At 41.8% G+C, this 19,962-nt stretch overlaps 1 protein-coding gene across 2 annotated transcripts in view; it reads left to right on the top strand.

Annotated features, from left to right (window-relative positions):
- Nucleotides 1-19,962, top strand: part of baiap2b (BAR/IMD domain containing adaptor protein 2b) — a 154,699-nt gene that overhangs the window by 91,901 nt on the left and 42,836 nt on the right. For both annotated transcript variants that reach the window (XM_084161352.1, XM_084161353.1), the window contains exons 4-6: nt 111-172; nt 1,442-1,513; nt 4,487-4,624. In XM_084161352.1, the coding sequence (XP_084017478.1) occupies nt 111-172; nt 1,442-1,513; nt 4,487-4,624 (272 nt within the window). The remainder of the gene's footprint in view (nt 1-110; nt 173-1,441; nt 1,514-4,486; nt 4,625-19,962) is intronic.

Below are 19,962 nucleotides of genomic sequence, written 5' to 3'. Positions count from 1 at the left end.
GTTGATGTAGCTTTCAACGATACACATAATATTTAATATCATTCTGTCTCTCTTTCTTTCTCTCTCTCTCTTTTCTTCCCCATTTTCTTTCCCGTCTGTTCTCTCTTTAGGGGACGTACTCTTTCAGATGGCTGAGGTCCACAGACAGATCCAGATGCAGCTTGAAGATATGGTAAGAAGAACACAGGACAATGATCAGGATGATGATGATGATGAAGAAAGCTTTTTGTCTCTTACAATTGCTCTGGCATCTCAACTCTAGGATCATCCAATCACGATCTATACCAGGAGCTAACTAAGTGTTTAGCTAATCCTTGTTTTGAAGCCAATGCCTGAAAATATGAAGATACTGTGAAATGCTTGTATCAAAGGAACAGAGCTCTACTACGCACACACGACCAATGGACTACTGCCTGCTTAACTATTGTTTTTATACACACTTACATCTCTCCTGTTCCTGCTCTTTCAGCACACAGCCAACTAATAGATGTTAAGAAAATATTATTGCTTCAGACTACTAAGACAAAAAGAGAAGAAAAGAGACCAAATGGCTTTGATACAGCCTGTGCAGTGCACTACTTTTGACCAGGGCTCATAAGCTTTGTTAAAAAAATAGTGCACTTTATAAGTAATAGGGTGCCATTTGGGACACAGTGACTTTAAGGGCCCTTTAGAAAGAGCAGTACTCCAAGGCAGACCGAAGGGGCCTTTCTTGTTTTTATTAATTAGAGCCAGTGTGTGAGGATTCCCTCAGTCATCTGAAGACATCACCTCAGCATGTATTCATCTGGGACGTTTCATTATTTAGAGGCACCATTGATTTAGTTGTTTGTAGTTTGTTTTCAGTACCGCCTGGTCTGGGGCTGGAGATAACTCTGCTATTTGTCTCGATCGACGCAAAAGTAAATTGTGAACATACATACTCTTAGAAGAAAGGGTTCCTAAAATTATAATCCTCTGTGTAAAGGGTTCTACATGGAACTCAAAAGGGTTCTACCTGGAACCAAAAGGGTTCTACCTGGAACCAAAAAGGGTTCTTCAAAGGGTTCTCATATGGGGACAACCAAAGAACCCTTTTAGGTTCTAGATAGCACCTTTTTTTCTAAGAGTGCACATGCGTGTGTTCACACACATATAAATAACCTCAATATTGGCATGAATTTAGACATAATTCACATACCGGTACTATACAATCCTTAATCCTTTGAGTTTGTCAGTTCCGATGTCAAGACAAACTTGTCTCTAGAAGTCATGTTGACACCACAACACGTGCTGACAGCCAGCCAGACTAGTTGGATGTTTTTAAAAACAAACAAGTCTGGTTTGGAAGTTGAGAAAGTAACAACCTGAGGCAGGTTCTATTCCTATCTGTGTTTATGATGAGATGTGTGGGTGTATCTTATGTTATCATTAACACTTCGGGGTCCTTTCTGTCCTCCAGCTGAAGTCGTTCCACAATGAGCTTTTGACAGAGCTGGAGAAGAAGGTGGAGCTGGATGCACGTTACCTGAATGTGAGTGTCCTCCTAGGAACGGCCATTCATTGTTGTCTCCCATTCATTCACTTCAGTAACTCTCCTTGTTGTTTAGCACCTTCTAAATGCACCTTTAGGTGTGTTCTCACCTTCACTCTGTGGTAAGGGTTATAGGTTGACGGCCCTTACAAATATCGCTTATTTTGACCTATAATTACCCGTAGTTACTAGTTGTGTTCTCACGACAGCATTAATTTCATTTTAGTTCAGTTTTACACGATGCCTCTATATAGTTATGTGTCAGTGTTGTGTGTATTCTGAAGGGAAGGCCTCATTAACAAAGAGTTGAAGCAGACTAGTGCTTTTAACTGTATTTCACGTCAGCTAGCTAGGCCTCCTTATGGATCAGCAGAAACCAGGATAGGATCCACATTCTCATCAAATCATCAGTTAAAGACAAACTCCACAGCTTTCTGAGCACTTCTTTTAATTTCCCCCAGGTTTTAATCATAACCACTCTGCAATAAAGTTACATGAATTACTTTCCTCTCATACTTTCCACTCCATGAATTCCTTGGTATTACCCATTTTAGGAAAATAAGAAGACGTAGAAGTTGGAGTTTTAATTAAGCGATAAACACATTTCTAGAGATAATTGAAGAGTGTTGGATTTGTTTCTTGATGTTCTCGCTCTTTCAAAGCTTTCCCAGACAACTTCTGTGGAATTGGGAATCTTAAATAAAGACCTACTATGAATGTCATCCCAATGAAGCATCTCTTTAAATGAAAGTGTAATTGCTGGATGCTCACAAAATAAAATCTGTACCAGAGTCACTAATATAATAATACTGTAGCCTCTATTTGAAATTCATATTGACCTCATCAGTTCATTTGAGGCCGTGTTTGGCAGGCTGGCATATGGTGCCCTGTTCTCTCTCTCTCTCTCTCTCTCTCTCTCTCTCTCTCTCTCTCTCTCTCTCTCTCTCTCTCTCTCTCTCTCTCTCTCTCTCTCTCTCTCTCTTTGCTCTGCACCGTTAATTCAGCATTGACAAAAGTAATTAGCTATGCTCAGCTAGGTTTTTCCATCAGACAGGGTTGGATTAATGGGAAGAGAGAGGGATGGGAGGATAGAAGGACAGAGGGATAGAGGGATAGGAGGAGAGAGAGATAGCATAATCAGCCAAGTCCCTATGATGCCAGACCAAGCCATTCCCTTGCATTATGTTATATTGCATCAATCAGTAAATAAAAGGTGGTCAGGTGGTTTGAAATGCGACCAAATAAATAACTAAAATGGTAGAACACTAGTCTAGGGTAGCCAATGACTGTATACACAATAAAAAATGCTAGTTAGTACCCAAACATTTTTTGTTTCATTTTGTCCCTGTAGGGGAACACTCTTTGGGCTGTGGAGAACCTTTTGATATCGGTTCTTTGGATAACCCTTTGTATAACAATTTGTATAATTGTGGACGGTTATACCAGGAACCAGAGGGTTCTTCATTACACTGTTAAATATTTCCCAGCTACTGGTAAGGGACAGTACGTTTCTTTATTCAGATTACTTAGGAGTTACCCTCACTTGGGATTTGAACTCACAACCTCTTGTTTGCTAGCAACCTGAATTTCCTGCTACACCACTGGGTGTGTGGGTATGATAGAGATTAATAAAGATTAGAACCAGTAGAAATTATTTCATTTGTCCCTATGAGGGATCCCTTTTGGGTGCTACGTAGAACCCTTTGATTTTTTTTGAACCCTCTCACAAGGAACCCTGGTTGGTTCTTTGTTTTGTCCCTGTAGGGGAACCCTTTTGGGTTCTATGTAGAACCATCTCATGAAGAATCCACTGGTTCCAGGGTTCTGTTATTTGTCCATATGGGGGAACCCTTTTGGGTGCCCCGTAGAACCCTTTAATTTGTCGCTGTGGGGGAACCCGTTTGAGTTCCATTTAGAACCCTCTCATGAAGAACCCTCTGGTTCCAGGTAGAACCAAATACAGGTTCTACTGTTATACTTAGATGCACTTATGGCACACACTGTTAAAAATGACCTGTAATTTGGCATTATGTTACCAGCTACTGAGTTGCAGTAAAAATAAGTTATTGTAATTTTACATGGTAAGTATTACAGTAAAATCATGTAAATATTCTTATGTTCATGTTGTCAGATTGTACTTGATTCTGGGCAACTTTTAGCAAAATGCAGAAATGTATTCTTGCCATTAAATCTTTCATGGCCACAGCTTTTGTGGCATAGCAGGAAAATGTCTGGTTGCTGCAACCAAGCGGTTGTGAGTTCAAATCCCAGGTAAGGTTTAATCCCAAGTGTGCTCACAGTAAATCCTTTTACAAGATTTTACTATATTACTTATCCTGTAAAATTACAGTAACTTACGGCTACTGAGTTGCAGTAACAATACAGTAAATGTCATAATTTAAATAGAGTGTACTATAATCAGAATACAGCAGCATACTGTCATTTTACAGCAATAACAACTACAAGTTTTTGAATATTTACTTTATTTTTATTGCAACTTTTATCAAAGCGCAGAATTTTTGGGGGGGCCAATTAATCTGCAGCCAATCTTTATCATGCCCAAAGACCTGGTGGGGGTAGCAGGAAATTCAGGTCATTAAATCAAGTATATTCCCAATTAATCAGCATTCAGTAGCATACTGTCCTTTTACAGCAATAACACCTTAATTCAGCTGTAAAAATGCAGTATCTTGTTGTTGTTTAAAGTACTTTTACTGCAACCAGTAGCCGGTAGTGTACCATAAAGTTACAGGAACTTTTTAACAGTTTAGCATTTCATGGAATAAAATAAAAACATTTCGGAGAGGGGAAGAACAGGATGGTTCTTCACAACTATCACAGCAGTAAATAACCCTTCCTGATACGCAAAGGAAAATGGTTACCCATATCACCCTCAGTCCTGACGAAGAACCCCTCAATAACCTTTTTTTCCTGTGTAGAGCTGTTAAAACTGAATCTTTACTCCCCCTACAGGCGGCTCTGAAGAAGTACCAGATGGAGCACAAGAGTAAAGGAGAGAGTCTGGAGAAGTGTCAGGATGAACTGAAGAAGCTACGCAGGAAGAGCCAGGGCAGCAAGAACACCTCTAAGTACGGAGACAAGGAGATGCAGGTGAGTGACTGGGGGAGGAGGGAGGAGACTGTGGGGGAGGCAGGGGGGTGTGAGGGGGGGAGAAGGTGTGTGTGTGTGTGTGTGTAACCCAAAGGACCTCAGGTTTGTATTGCTACTGTGACTGAACAGACAGACTGGGTCCCTAGTCAGCCTAGAGATGATGCAGTGCCAGCTGGTGGGTCAAAAGATCACCGTAGGGGAAGGTGGTGAGGACACTGCTACTGACTCTGAGCCAGAGAAATATCATACTATTGGCCACAGCCAAGCAGGTGTCGGAGATAGGTAGCCGATCAAATCCAAGAGGGGATTTAGGCTGAGCAAGTCTCTTATGGTCCCTTTCACTGAAGCAGAACACTTTGTCCATGACTAAAATGTAAAACTTGTAGTGTATTTGAGGTTTAAAAGGCTTCTGAAGTTTGTAATTTCCACTTTTAAATTTCAGACTTGATTTTCCCTTACGAAAAATTTATAAACTATTACAAAGGTGTCCATTTATTATAATCCACATAATAATTCACATTTCCTGTTGCAGCAGGATTATTTGGCTCAAATTAAGATCCTACATCTGTAGCTCTGTGACTGTGACTTGTGCTGATGTACTGTTCTGCTACTGACTGGAGGGGTAACGCCTGGATCACATCGACAGCGTCATTGCATTTTGGTATACCAGAAGTACATTCATTTTCATGGAACACTGCGTTTGCCTTGCAGCATTGCGTTGCAGAGGCTGTTGCAGTGTGTTCTTTGTTCTGTGGATATAACCAACATATGCATCAAATTGTATGTGTAGACTTGACATAAATGGTAGCAAAAGGTAAATGTTGAACATTTGTTGAACACATATCCAGTAAAAACGTTGGATTACATAATGAAAAATTTTGACTGCAGAATCTATTACGCATCATTGATGCAATGACGCTGTTGATCTAATCGAGGCGTAAGGGAGGTTCCCTCTATTGGGCCCGGGGACTGTGGGACTCGTCTTGACCTTGCCTCAGACCGCCTAGAGCCAAGCTCACGGAGAAGAGAGAGTGGGGGGGGGGGGGGGAGAGAGAGACAGAAAGAGAGACAGAGAGAGAGAGAAAGAGTGAGAGAGGGAGAGAAAGCGGGAGAGAAGGCGAGAGAGAAAGCAAGGGAGAGGGGGCTGCAGGGGGAGAGGCAGACTGATTTGAATGTAATGGGAATGTCACTGGTCTGCTGCCAACCCAGGAAATGGGAAATAGGAAATAGCTAATAGCTTCTGTGTTACATAACATATCAATTGGGTGTTAGATGAGCAGTGGTACATCAGTATTCATCCTGGTTTAACACCACGGTTTTCTCTCATTCCCATTTTTTTACCGATATATTTTTATTTATCGTATTGCATTTGGTGTGTGCCTGCATTAGATTTGTACAGGATTTATATTACACAGTCTTCTCTTATTCCAATTTATTTATTCAGTTGTCAGTTCAAAAATGCAACTGCCAACTTATTAAAATTGAAGTTGCATGATTGCTTGAGAATCCATTGGTTTGACATCAGAGAGATGAGTGGGAGGTACATTTATTGTAAATGTATTCTGTAGCTAAGGGCAGTAGGTTTCCCTTTGTTGAGACAGACACTGGAGATGAGTGATATCCTTATCCTTCTGTCTGTCTGTCTGTCTGTCTCTCTCTCTCTCTCTCTCTCTCAATTCAATTCAATTCAATTTCAATTCTATTTCAATTTAAAGGCTTTATTGGCATGGGAAACGTGTGTTAACATTGCCAAAGCAAGTGAAGTAGATAGTAAACAAAAGTGAAATAAACAATAAATATTAACAGTAAACATTACACTCAGAAGTTTCAAAAGAATAAAGACATGTCAAATGTGATATTATGTCTATTTGTGTTGTAACAATGTGCAAATAGTTAAAGTACAAATGGGAAAATAAATGAACATAAATATGGGTTGTGTTTACAATGGTGTTTGTTCTTCACTGGTTGCCCTTTTCTTGTGGCAACAGGTCACAAATCTTGCTTCTGTTATGGCACACTGTATCAAAATTGGGTTTGTTTTCGAATTCTTTGTGGATCTCTGTAATCTGAGGGAAATATGTGTCTCTAATATTGTCATACATTTGGCAGGAGGTTAGGAAGTGCAGCTCAGTTTCCAGCTCACTTTGTGGGCAGTGGCACATAGTCTTCTCTTGAGAGCCAGGTCTGCCTACGTTGGCCTTTCTCAATAGCAAGGCTATGCTCACACATAGTCAAAGCTTTCCTTAAGTGTGGGTCAGTCACAGTGGTCAGGTATTCTGCCACTGTGTACTCTCTGTTTAGGGCCAAATAGCATTCTAGTTTGCTCAGTTTTTTTGTAAATTCTTTCCAATGTGTCATGTAATTCTCTTTTTGTTTTCTCATGATTTGGTTGGGTCTAATTGTGTTGTTGTCCTGGGGCTCTGTTTGTGTTTGTGAACAGCACCCCAGGACCAGCTTGCTTAGGGGACTCTTCTCCAGTTCATCTCTCTGTAGGTGATGGCTTTGTTATGGAAGGTTTGGGAATCGCTTCCTTTTAAGTGGTTAAAAAATGAAACATCTCTTTTCTGGATTTTGATCATTAGCGGGTATCGGCCTAATTCTGCCCTGCATGCATTATTTGGTGTTTTCGTTGTACACAGAGGATATTTTTGCAGAATTTGGTGTTTGTCCCATTTTGTGAATTCTTGGTTGGTGATCGGACCCCAGACCTCACAACCATAAAGGGCAATGAGTTCTATAACTGATTCAAGTATTTTTAGACAGATCCTAATTGGTATGTTGAATTTTATGTTCCTTTTGATGGCATAGAAGGCCCTTCTTGCCTTGTCTCTCAGATCATTCACAGCTTTGTGTGAAAGTTACCTGTGGCGCTGATGTTTAGGCCGAGGTATGTGTCATTTTTTTCTGTGCTCTAGGGCAACGGTGTCTAGATGGAATTTGTATTTGTGGTCCTGGCACCTGGACCTTTTTTGGAACATATTTTTGTCTTACTAAGATTTACTGTCATGGCCCAAGTCTGACATAATTTGTGCAGAAGATCTAGGTGCTGCTGTAGGCCCTCCTTGGTTGGTGACAATTGCACCAGATCATCAGCAAACAGTAGACATTTGACTTCAGATTCTATTAGGGTGAGCCCGGGTGCTGCACACTGTTCTAGTGCCCTCACCGATTCGTTGATATACAGTGAGGGGAAAAAGTATTTGATCCCCTGCTGATTTTGCCCACTGACAAAGAAATTATCAGTCTATAATTTTAATGGTAGGTTTATTTGAACAGTGAGAGACAGAATAACAACAAAAGATTCCAGAAAAACGCATGTCAAAAATGTTATAAATTGATTTGCATTTTAATGAGGGAAATAAGTATTTGACCCCCTCTCAATCAGAAAGATTTCTGGCTCCCAGGTGTCTTTTATACAGGTAACGAGCTGAGATTAGGAGCACACTCTTAATCTCAGCTTGTTACCTGTATAAAAGACACCTGTCCACAGAAGCAATCGGTCAATCAGATTCCAAACTCTCCACCATGGCCAAGACCAAAGAGCTCTCCAAGGATGTCAGGGACAAGATTGTAGACCTACACAAGGCTGGAATGGGCTACAAGACCATCGCCAAGCAGCTTGGTGAGAAAGTGACAACAGTTGGTGCGATTGTTCACAAATGGAAGAAACACAAAATAACTGTCAATCTCCCTCGGCCTGGGGCTCCATGTAAGATCTCACCTCGTGGAGTTGCAATGATCATGAGAATGGTGAGGAATCAGCCCAGAACTACACGGGAGGATCTTGTCAATGATCTCAAGGCAGCTGGGACCATAGTCACCAAGAAAACAATTGGTAACACACTACGCCTTGAAGGACTGAAATCCTGCAGCGCCCGCAAGGTCCCCCTGCTCAAGAAAGCACATATACAGGCCCGTCTGAAGTTTGCCAATGAACATCTGAATGATTCAGAGGAGAACTGGGTGAAAGTGTTGTGCTCAGATGAGACCAAAATTGAGCTCTTTGGCATCAACTCAACTCGCCGTGTTTGGAGGAGGAGGAATGCTGCCTATGACCCCAAGAACACCATCCCCACCGTCAAACATGGTGGTGGAAACATTATGCTTTGGGGGTGTTTTTCTGCTAAGGGGACAGGAAAACTTCACCGCATCAAAGGGACGATGGACGGGGCCATGTACCGTCAAATCTTGGGTGAGATTCCCTCAGCCAGGGCATTGAAAATGGGTCATGGATGGGTATTCCAGCATGACAATGACCCAAAACACACGGCCAAGGCAACAAAGGAGTGGCTCAAGAAGCACATTAAGGTCCTGGAGTGGCCTAGCCAGTCTCCAGACCTTAATCCCATAGAAAATCTGTGGAGGGAGCTGAAGGTTCGAGTTGCCAAACGTCAGCCTCGAAACCTTAATGACTTGGAGAAGATCTGCAAAGAGGAGTGGAACAAAATCCCTCCTGAGATGTGTGCAAACCTGGTGGCCAACTACAAGAAACGTCTGACCTCTGTGAATGCCAACAAGGGTTTTGCCACCAAGTACTAAGTCATGTTTTGCAGAGGGTCAAATACTTATTTCCCTCATTAAAATGCAAATCAATTCATAACATTTTGAAATGCGTTTTTCTGGATGTCTTTGTTGTTATTCTGTCTCTCACTGTTCAAATAAACCTACCATTAATATTATAGACTGATCATGTCTTTGTCAGTGGGCAAACGTACAAAATTAGCAGGGGATTAAATACTTTTTTCCCTCACTGTATGTAAATGTATCTGCATCTCTCTACCAGTCACAGATGAAACATACTAACCCAATCAACACTTCTGCTGCTCTTTCTGCTGTAAATCAAGACATAGGAGAGAATATTGTAAACAGCAAACCATGAATCTGCTGTGCATCCATCCATGCACTGCTGTGATTAAAAAGACAGAACGGGATCTTAAGTGCTTACAAATACGTAACATAGGCTATTATACGAATTCACTTACAAATTCATAACAATATTTTATGAATTGGAATTCGTAACATATCATACGAATTGCATATACAGTACCAGTCCTTTGCACACTCTTGGAATTCTCTAAACCAGCTTCAAGAGGTAGTCACCTGGAAGGCATTTCAATTAACAGGTGTGCCTTGTTAAAAGTTAATTTGTGGAATTTCTTTCCTTCTTAATGCGTTTGAGCCAATCAGTTGTGTTGTGACAAGGTAGGAGTATCGCAGTGCTAGCTGTGCCACTAGAGATCCTGGTTCCAATCCAGGCTCTGTCGTAGCCGGCCGCGAACGGGAGACCCATGGGGCGGTGCACAATTGGCCCAGCGTTGTCCAGGGTAGGGGAGGGAATGGCCGGCAGGGATGTAGCTCAGTTGGTAGAGCATGGCAAAGGAGTGGCTCAAGAAGCACATTAAGGTCCTGGAGTGGCCTAGCCAGTCTCCAGACCTTAATCCCATAGAAAATCTGTGGAGGGAGCTGAAGGTTCGAGTTTCCAAACGTCAGCCTCGAAACCATAGTGACTTGGAGAAGATCTGCAAAGAGGAGTGGGACAAAATCCCTCCTGAGATGTGTGCAAACCTGGTGGCCAACTACAAGAAACGTCTGACCTCTGTGATTGCCAACAAGGGTTTTGCCACCAAGTACGAAGTCATGTTTTGCAGAGGGGTCAAATACTTATTTCCCTCATTAAAATGCAAATCAATTTATAACATTTTTGACATGCGTTTTTCTGGATTTTGTTGTTGTTATTCTGTCTCTCACTGTTCAAATAAACCTACCATTAAAATTATAGACTGATCATGTCTTTGTCAGTGGGAAAATGTACAAAATCAGCAGGGGATCAAATACTGTTTTCCCTCACTGTATATGTTGAAGAGGGTGGGGCTTAAACTGCATCCCTGTCTCACCCCACGGCCCCGTGGAAAGAAATGTGTGTGTTTTTTGCCAATTTTAACTGCACACTTGGTGTTTGTGTACATGGATTTTATATTGTCGTATGTTTTTCCCCCAACACCACTTTACATCAATTTATATAGCAGACCCTCATGCCAAATTGAGTCAAAAGCTTTTTTTAAATCAACAAAGCATGAGAAGACTTTGCCTTTGTTTTGGTTTGTTTGTCTGTCTCGCTCTTATTTTGCTCTCTCTTGCTGCCCTAGGCTCTGGTTACTGTGAGGAGAACGGTCACAGAAGTCTCAGTTTCTAAACAGTTAAAACAAACCACATCAGCCCATGTTTCATCCCTACAGCCTTTGGGGCATTTACAGTGTGAGCAGAGTGGTAAAGCCAATCAAACAACTCATTAACAAGTTATAATGACAACTCTGTGAGAGTGAAAAGGTACATGGTACTGCCATGTGAAAACAAGAGAGAGCCAATTGACACATAACATGTGTGCATGCCACAAGTACACACACACACACACACACACACACACACACACAGAGACCCCCCCACCCCCCCACAACACATACACCACTCACTCAGCTCAGTTCCCTCTGCATTTGAAACATTAGCTTGATGGCGTCAGAGCTGATGTGATGGTAGTGCATCAGAGAGAAATGCAGAGAGGCGGTGTGTGTGTTGACTACTGAGGGCCCCAGCCCCTTATGCTGATGTGGGGAGAATGAAAGAGATGCTATGGTGCCACTGCTGACGCAGTCTCTGTAGAGACAGACAGAGCAGAATGTCAGAGAGAGAGAGAGAGATCGAGAGAGGGAGGGAAAGGGGGAAAGAGGGAGAGGGGGGGGGGGGGGGGGGGATCTGTGTTTGTTCTGTTCTACTGCAGTTCCGTTCTTCAATTATTCAACCGTCTCTCCCTTCCTCTTTCCCCCCAACTCTCTCTTTCTCAATTCAATTTCAATTTAAGGGCTTTATTGGCATGGGAAACATATGTTAACATTGTCATATCAAGTGAAGTAGATAATAAACAAAAATGAAATAAACAATAAAAATTAACAGTAAACATTACACTCACAAAAGTTCCAAAATAATACAGACATTTCAAATGTGATATTATGTCTATATACAGTGTTGTAACAATGTACAAATAGTTAAGGTACAAAAGGGAAGATAAATAAACATAAATATGGGTTGTATTTACAATGGTGTTTGTTCTTCACTGGTTGCCCTTTCCTTGTGGCAACAGGTCACAAATCTTGCTGCTGTGATGATGTGGTATTCCACCTAATAGATATGGGAGTTTATCAAAATTGGGTTTGTTTTCTAATTCTTTGTGGGTCTGTGTAATCTGAGGGAAATATGTTTCTCTAATATGGTCATACATTTGGCAGGAGGTTAGGAAGTGCAGCTCAGTTTCCACCTCATTTCTCTCTCTTGCTCTCACCCTGTCTTCGTCCCTCTGTCTCTTTCCCTCTTTCTCCCACTCATTCCCTCCCTATTCCACTGTGTGATCTCTTTTCTAAATGACCTATTTCTTCTGGTCATGTTAATAGTCAGTTGGATGTAAATTGTTTAATGTGTTTTGTAGGGAGGAACTCCACAACATCAGAGGAAGCTGTGCTCTGACAGAATCTGACAAAAGATCAAGCTTAGACCTCGGCTTGATATAATTAATTGATGATCCTTGGAATCAAGTTCCATTTGAGTCAATATTAAACTAATCTCTTTATACTGAAGGTATCAAGGAACTGACTGGTTGATGATCTAGTTTTAAAAGTTTACGTTCATGGAATGTGACATTTCCGTTGACATACTTACATTTGTATCTCGTAATGCATTTAGCTGAGGTTTGACATTTCCTTTTCAGATCTCTCTTCTCTCTCTCCATTTTTAGACTAAAGCCTGTATCAAGGGGCATAATATAAAATATCTTGGGTTATACTCTCTATTCCGAATCCTCCATTCCCCACACATGTGACTCTGTGATCGTGATCAAGTTGTGTTATATTCCTTCCTTATCCTTTGTTCTTAGCCCCCTGAAACTCCTCGAGTTAAGCCCCCTTTCTCTTCCTGTTGAATCTGCTTCCTGTCAACACAAACCAGGGGTCCCCTGCTCCCCCACCACCACCGCTAAGGCTTCTGGGTCGACTACAGTAAGATTCAGGGAGAAGGCCAGAACTTATAGGAACCTTGAATGTTTTCCCCCTCCTTGTTTTGTGAAGGACAAGAGGCAGGACTCGAGGTATTAAGGAAATACAATTGAGAGTCACCCCCAGGCTGTGTGTGGGGGGCGTGGCCTGTGTGATTGGCAGCTGAGAAAGTGCATGAGAGGACCATTAGATTGTACTGTACTGAGAGAGATCACAATATGGAGACCCCTACCAAATGCTAGATGCATTAACAGCACTGTAATTTTTCAAATAAAATGACATTACATTACATTTAAGCCGTACTTGGCAGATAAAAGCTGAAATGCTGCTATCACAAATGGAACAGTGAGTAGAGAACATGTACTTTAATGTACTGTCGGCCTATATCAAGCATCTAATGTACGGCCTGTACTGTTCAGCATCTTTTTTTTCCTTTATTTATTTTTTCTTATATAAACTGTACTGGGGATATGTAGTTGGTGACATAATAATGTGCAGGTGCTCAACATGCAGTAGGCTGTAGCCTCTTGATGCTACAGGTATTCGTACAGAATGTTCACGGCAGACAACAATATTGTGAGAGAAGCAACATGTCATGTCTGTAGGTTGGATGTTGTAGAGCTTGTCAAAAATAAGCACGACGCAACACGGAGTGCCTGGATACAGTCTTTAGCCGTGGTATATTGGCCATATATCACAAACCCCAAGGAGACTTATTGCTATTATAAACTGGTTACCAACGTAATTAGAGCCGTAAAAATTAATATTTTGTCTGATATACCACAGCTTTCAGCCAATCAGCATTCAGGGCTCGAACCAACGAGTTTATAAATACTAATATAGTATAATACAGTATAGCATAAATAAAGTAGTAAATACTGTATATATATATTGTCGTATATCAGGCTGCCATTAGCGCCCATGCTCTTGTGTCCATTGTGTGAATGTTGTGGAGTGAGACAGACACCAGGCCTATAGTGGAAAGAAGACTGGTTTGGCAGCTCCATACTGATACCCTACTACTGCTTTCTAGTTATACTGTAAACGCCTGACTGACGGACTGACTGATTGACCTTTTGTTTACATGGTGTACAAGTTCAAAGTAAGGGTGTGTCTGGAAGGATCTATAATTACCAGGAATTACCCTTGTTTGGTTCCGCCCATAAACACACAATGTAGTACATGACAGGTAAACAAAACATGGCTATCCTATACTACTACTACTACCCCAGAAGTTTAGCCTACTCAAACACCCGGCTCAAACAGAGAGGAATGCTATGTTAGCTAGCTGGCTATGGCTATCCTACACTGGACTCTTCCAAGTCAAGGTAAGCTATTGCTTTTATTAATTTATTGCCACCGGGGCCCGCCGATGTAACTGCTAAACTGCTTTCTGACTGTATTGCTTGATTGTAGCGGGTTTAGTTCTAGTAGTTCTAGTTGACTATGACATGAAAATGATGCAAGCTGTGTGTAGTAGGCTGTGTGTAGTGGTTAGCGGTCATGATATGAAGGTTTGACTTGGAAAGGTTTTTTCGCCTGTTCACAGACAGCTGAAATGTTGTGCACTGAAGTCCACAAGTGAAGGGAAAAGATGAGAGGAGGAGAGCACATAGATATGTGCGAGAAGGAATTAAATATACAAAGAGCAAGGTGATCATGCTGTTTTTATGTGGCTGCTATGAAAGTGAACTGTTTGTATGTGATCAGGGGTGTATTCATTCCGCCGATTCTGTTGAAAAACTTTTCTTAAACGGAAGCAAACCGAACGAAATGGGGATGAACAAGGCTAGGTTGTAGCAACCTTATGATGGGTACAGGGAAAATATGAGTATATTTTAGTAGCCTAAACCTATCGATGTTACATTGAGCTGGGTAAATGGAATATGAATGACAGTCATCCAATATGCTGTAATAGAAATAAGGCCATGCTCATAATATATTTAATCATCCTCATCTTTAAAACAGCACCGACCACCACTAGTCAGGATGATGGATTATCTTGGCAAAAGAGAAATGCTCACTAACAGGGATGTAAATACATTTGTGATATGAGAGAAATAAGCTTTTTGTGCGTATGGAACATTTCTGGGATCTTTTATTTCAGCTCATGAAACATGGGACCAACACTTTACATGTTGCGTTTATATTTTTGTTCAGTATAGATGACGTCGCACATGCCGTAGAGAAAATGTGAGTATCATGTAGTAGCCTAAACCTATCGATGTTACATTGAGCTGGGTAAATGGAATATGAATGACAGTCATCCAATATGCTGTAATAGAAGTAAGGCCATGCCCATAAATTTTTTAATCATCCTCCCTCATCTTAAACGGCATCGACCACCACTGCTTTCTTTGTATGTCTCTTTCTATATACAGTGCCTTCGGAAAGTATTCAGACCCCTTGACTTTTTCCACATTTTGTTACGTTACAGCGTTATTCTAAAATGAATCCCCCCCCCCCCTCATCAATCTACACAAAATACCCCATTTATGACAAAGCAAAAACAGGTTTTTAGAAGAAAAATAATAATTTTAAAAATACCTTATTTACATAAGTATTCAGACCCTTTGCTATGTGACTCGAAATTGAACTTTCTGGCCTGAATGCCAAGTGTCAAGTCTGGAGGAAACCTGGCACCATCCCTACTGTGAAGCATGGTGGTGGCAGAATCATGCTGTGGGGATGTTTTTCAGTGGCAGGGATTGGGAGACTAGTCAGGATTGGGGGAAAGATGAACAGAGCAAAGTACAGAGACATCCTTGATGAAAACCTGCTCCAGAGCACTCAGGACCTCATACTAGGGGTGAAGGTTCACCTTCCAACAGGACAACGACCCTAAGCACACAGCCAAGACAACGCAGGAGGGGCTTCGGGACAAGTCTCTGAATGTACTTGAGTGGCCCAGCCAGAGCCCGGACTTGAACCCGATCGGACATCTCTGGAGACCTGAAAATAGCTGTGCAGCGACTCTCCCCATCCAACCTGACAGAGCTTGAGAGGATCTGCAGAGAAGAATGGTAGAAACTCCCCAAAGGTGTGCCAAAATTGTAGCGTCATAACCAAGAAAACTTGAGGCTGTAATCGCTGCCAAAGGTGCTTCGGCAAAGTACTGAGTAAAGGGTCTGAATACTTATGTAAATGTATATTTCAGTTAAATTTGCAAACATTTTTAAAAACCTGTTTTTGCTTTGTCATTCTGTGGTATTGTGTGTAGATTGATGAGGGAAATAATCAATTTAATCCATTTTTAGAATAAGGCTGTAACGTAAGAAAATGTGGAAAAAGTCAAGGGGTCTAAATACTTTCCGAATGCACTGTATACCTCCCCTACATCCTCTCCCCATCCCCTACGTTCTCAGTAGTTTACATCCAACACACTGTTATCTCTATCGATTCTCAACCTCTATTTCTATCTCTCTATCTCTCTATATAGCTGTGTCCACCATCTCTCTCACTTTACCTCTATCTCTCTATGTAGCTTTCGACTCTGTCAACCACCGCATTCTTATTGGCAGACTAAATAGCCTTGGTTTCTCAAATGACTGCCTCGCCTGGTTCACCAACTACTTCTCAGATAGAGTTCAGTGTGTCAAATCGGAGGGCCTGTTGTCTGGACCTATGGCAGTCTCTATGGGGGTGCCACAGGGTTCAATTCTTGGGCCGACACTTTTCTCCGTGTATATCAATGATGTCGCTCTTGCTGCTGGTGACTCTCAGATCCACCTCTACGCAGACGACACCATTTTGTATACATCTGGCCCTTCATTTGACACTGTGTTAACAAACCTCCAAACGAGCTTCAATGCCATACAACACTCCTTCAGTAGCCTTCAACTGCTCTTAAACACTAGTAAAACTAAATGCATGCTTTTCAATCGAACGCTGCTAGCACCCGCCCACCCGACTAGAATCACCACTCTCGACGGGTCTGACCTAGAGTATGTGGACAACTACAAATATCTAGGTGTCTGGTTAGACTGTAAACTCAACTTCCAGACTCACATTAAGAATCTCCAATCCAAAGTTAAATCTAGAATTGGCTTCCTATTTCGCAACAAAGCCTCCTTCACTCATGCTGCCAAACATGCCCTCGTAAAACTGACTATCCTACCGATCCTTGACTTCGGCGATGTCATTTACAAAATAGCCTCCAACACTCTACTCAGCAAATTGGATGTAGTCTATCACAGTGCCATCCGTTTTGTCTCCAAAGCCCCATACACTACCCACCACTGTGACCTGTACGCTCTTGTTGGCTGGTCCTCACTACATGTTCGTCGTCAAACCCACTGGCTCCAGGCCATCTATAAATCACTGCTAGGCAAATCCCCGCCTTATCTTAGCTCATTGGTCACCATAGCAGCACCCACCCGTAGTCTGCGCTCCAGCAGGTATATCTCACTGGTCATTCCCAAAGCCAACACCTCCTTTGGCCGCCATTCCTTCCAGTTCTCTGCTGCCAATGACTGGAACGAATTGCAAAAATCTCTGAAGCTGGAGACTCTTATCTCCCTCAATAACTTTAAGCATCAGTTGTCAGAGCACCTTACCGATCACTGCACCTGTACACAGCCCATCTGAAATTAGCCCACCCAACTACCTCATCCCTATATTGTTATTTATTTTGCTCTTTTGCACCCCAGTATCTCTATTTGCACATAATCTCTTGCACATCTAGCATTCCAGTGTTAATACTATTGTAATTATTCTGCACTATAGCCTATTTATTGCCTTACCTCCATAACGTGCTACATTTGCACACACTGTATATATATTTTCTGTTGTATTTCTGACTTTATGTTTTTTTTACCCCATATGTAACTCTGTGTTGTTTTTATTGCACTACTTTGCTTTATCTTGGCCAGGTCGCAGTTGTAAATGAGAACCTGTTCTCAACTGGCTTACCTGGTTAAATAAAGGTGAAATAAAATTAAAAAATAAAAGCTCTCTGTGTCCACCATCTCTCTCACTTTACCTCTGTCTCTCTATATAGCTCTCTGTGTCCCCAATCTCTCACACTTTACCTCTATCTCTCTATATAGCTCTCTGCGTCCACCATCTCTCTCACTTTACCTCTATCTCTCTATGTAGCTCTCTGTGTCCCCAGTCTCTCTCACTTTACCTCTATCTCTCTATGTAGCTCTCTGCGTCCCCCATCTCTCTCACTTTACCTCTATCTCTCTATGTAGCTCTCTGTGTCCCCCATCTGTCCATGAGATGGGTGCTTTAGCATGTTATCATGCTATCATTCCCCTCTCTCTCAGTCACAGCAGGGTAGCCATATTTGTAGGCCTCATTACCCAGCAGCACCAACTGGGCTTCCCCCACTGCTTTTATTTCCTGATCCTTCTCTGTGGACTTTCTGTTCTTTTTCCCAGCATGTGTGGGTACCAGGTACAGGTAGTCCTTCTCTTTGATAGGTGTGTGTGTGTTATGTGATATCTGTGGTGTAATTGACACAGTAGCTCCTTGGTGTTTTCGTCGACGACACAGCGTACATACTGTACAGATGAGAGAGAGAGAGAGAGAGATGCTTGTTGCAACAGGAGAGAGCTGACTGCACTGACATCCTCTCATCATAATCCAATGACTCAGTTAGTTATTTTTCAAAGGAGAGATGTGGCAGACCTTTACAATGCCGAAGCAGGACCGGCGCCAGAACGAATCAGTTGGACGGGCCTCTGAGGCGGGCACATTTTTTCACGGGACACCTCCTATGTGTGCACACGCTTGCACGTTCACAATTTTTTTAAATGCGTGTTATAGTAAAGACCATAGGCAGCTCGTGAGTTAGAATTTTTGGGAAGCTTGCAATTTATCCTACCATTTCTACCAATCTGCGTGACAGTTATGATTATTATATTTTTTCTCAAAATCATTGTCACGTGGTTAATCATGAAAATCTAAAGTAAAATGATAAAAATCGAAAAATTCAAATTCAACTGAGGCGAGAGCACCAGCCTCTGCCATATGGAAACATTGATACACTGTGTCTATAGCTAAAGAAATGAGCACATAGAACTCAGAGGTAGCGGGAGGCCTATAACTTCCATCGTCAACTAAGTAAAATACATAGGCATAAAGACAGTAAAAAATATCCAGATGAAAAGTCTGGTTATTTCAATCACATTCATCTCTCTACTCCACCTCCCTGCCTCCCTTTGACCTGAGCTATTGCTAGTGAAGTGCAACATTGTATCAAATCATCAACTGGGTTTGGCCAGAAGCTGTCGCTAGCGAACTTGAAACATAGTATCAACTAGCCTAGCCTAGACAAGTGAGCTCTGGACAGACAGCTGTTTTTTATGATGTTTCCACTGGATATATGGGATCATCAGATCATGATATTTTGTGCTTTCACACTGAGGCTTGGTGATTATGGAGGCCATGAGTGTTGAACAGATTTTCCAAATACTGAGGAATTATCATGGATGTTAAAAATACAGACTTTGTTTACAATGTGTGAGGTGAAGAAAAAATGACTGAGAAGCTCAGCTTATTAGTGGTGGGCGTGGTGAGTTAAGACAATCAGAAATCGGACATTGCCAAATCGGCACTTTCCTACATTTGCACGCAGCAGGCCAGCTAAATGACTGCAATTAATACATGCATTAACAGAAATTAATGTGACCAAATGACATGGATTAACAGTACATTTACTAGACCTACTGGTGACATATGTAATGGGGAATTGATCAAAAAATAAACAATAAAAGGGCAAACACTTTACAGAATGAAACAATGAATGCGCAATAATTGGCGGGAAACAGCTGAGTGCATTCTGGAGAGCTGAGTGCATTCTGGAGAGAGACAGGCCATATCTTCGCCACACACCCCTCCCCATGTTCTTGTTGCAACATTTGAAATTATACCCAAGACACATTATCTTCACACATATTTTAGATGCTTTTCACTGACAGCCGCAACTCAACCAGCTAGACCTATTGCCACGAGCACTACCCAAATTGCTGGCTTCCCAAATAGGCATAGGCCTACACACTACTATGTTTTTTTAAGAGGCTAATGATCCTCTGTGGCTAAGTCGTGCTCTCTGGTAAAGTATTTTGAATGTTTTTATTTAGACAGGAGTAATTATATAATTTGGGCAAAACATCGATTTACTTTAGGGGAAGCCAGCATTCTAACAGAGCACTGTGCACCCTCCGACTTTCCTTTCCAATTCGCGATAGGCTGAAACCAGAGATCTGTATATAATCTGCTCACATCTCTGCCCTAACAATGGGTGTCATTGTCCCAATGGTGGGTAGGCAGTTGACAAACTTAGGTCTGCAT

Source organism: Coregonus lavaretus, assembly GCF_964263955.1.
Source record: "Coregonus lavaretus genome assembly, chromosome: 1".
NCBI classification, from domain to species: Eukaryota; Metazoa; Chordata; class Actinopteri; order Salmoniformes; family Salmonidae; genus Coregonus; species Coregonus lavaretus.
The sequence above is the reverse complement of the archived record's forward strand: the minus strand, read 5'-3'. Positions and strand labels throughout refer to the sequence as shown.